The sequence below is a fragment of the Octodon degus genome, unplaced genomic scaffold (genome assembly GCF_000260255.1).
Source record: "Octodon degus isolate 3935 unplaced genomic scaffold, OctDeg1.0 scaffold04151, whole genome shotgun sequence".
Lineage (NCBI taxonomy): Eukaryota > Metazoa > Chordata > Mammalia > Rodentia > Octodontidae > Octodon > Octodon degus.
The window spans coordinates 1-787 of record NW_004528727.1 but is presented as its reverse complement, the minus strand read 5'-3'; the positions used below and the strand labels follow the sequence as shown (position 1 = coordinate 787).

Sequence of the window (787 nt, the reverse complement as noted above, 5' to 3'; positions counted from 1 at the left end):
AGTAATTCGAGAGCAATGACGGACGCATCTCCAAAAGTAGGGGGCTTTCTTCCCACATCCTTGAAGGTCACCAGAAACTGGTCAGAATGAGTCCTAGAGATCACATCAATTCTTTAATGGACTACTTGTGTCAAAAGAATACAGGGAACAAGGGAAGAACATCATGACAGATCAAGCTTTTGTTTTTGAGACAGTCTTGCTATATAGTTCAGGCTAGCTTTGGACCTAAGGTGATCTTCCTGCCTCAGCCTCTCAAGTGCTAGGATTACGGGTGTGCACCTCCATGACCAGGCAGATCAAGTTTTTGGGAGGATACTGGTGGTGATGGTTGCCTGAGTTAAGTGTTTCACACATTGTCATTATGCCTTTCCTTCAGCAAAGGACTAAGAACTAAAACTTTTCACCTTTCTTATTTTATATTCTCTTTATTGCTCTTCTCTAACATTTCCAGGCTGTCACAGCTTCTCAGACTCCTTGTTTGGCTTAATGCCTATAGCTTTGGACATTTCCATTGTATTCAGTTATGTTATAAATGAAAAAAAGACAATATAAAAAGTAATACGTACATCAGTATATTCTGAAAAATATGAAAACAAAAGTCTTTTGTGAGCATACAAAAGAAGGTGTTTGCTTAATATCAAAGATTTACTCATGCCTGCAACCTTCTGAACATGAAAAACACATTAAACTTACCTGGAAAGTATGCCCCTAATTTTATCACCAATTCCAACCAGCATAACCTCTTTTCCAGCTGCCGTGAGTGTGGCCACCTCATTCTTTATCTGTT

The 787-nt window shown here is 39.1% G+C and overlaps 1 protein-coding gene across 1 annotated transcript in view; it reads right to left on the bottom strand.

Moving 5' to 3' along the window:
* The window catches only part of LOC105741382 (ATP synthase subunit gamma, mitochondrial-like), a gene marked incomplete at both ends in the record, with an annotated part of 3,045 nt that extends 2,263 nt beyond the window's left edge, over positions 1-782 (bottom strand). Inside the window, 2 exons of the mRNA XM_012513435.1 lie at positions 4-93; positions 694-782. Of these exons, the coding sequence (XP_012368889.1) occupies positions 4-93; positions 694-782 (179 nt within the window). The remainder of the gene's footprint in view (positions 1-3; positions 94-693) is intronic.
* Positions 783-787: the final 5 nt, after the last annotated feature.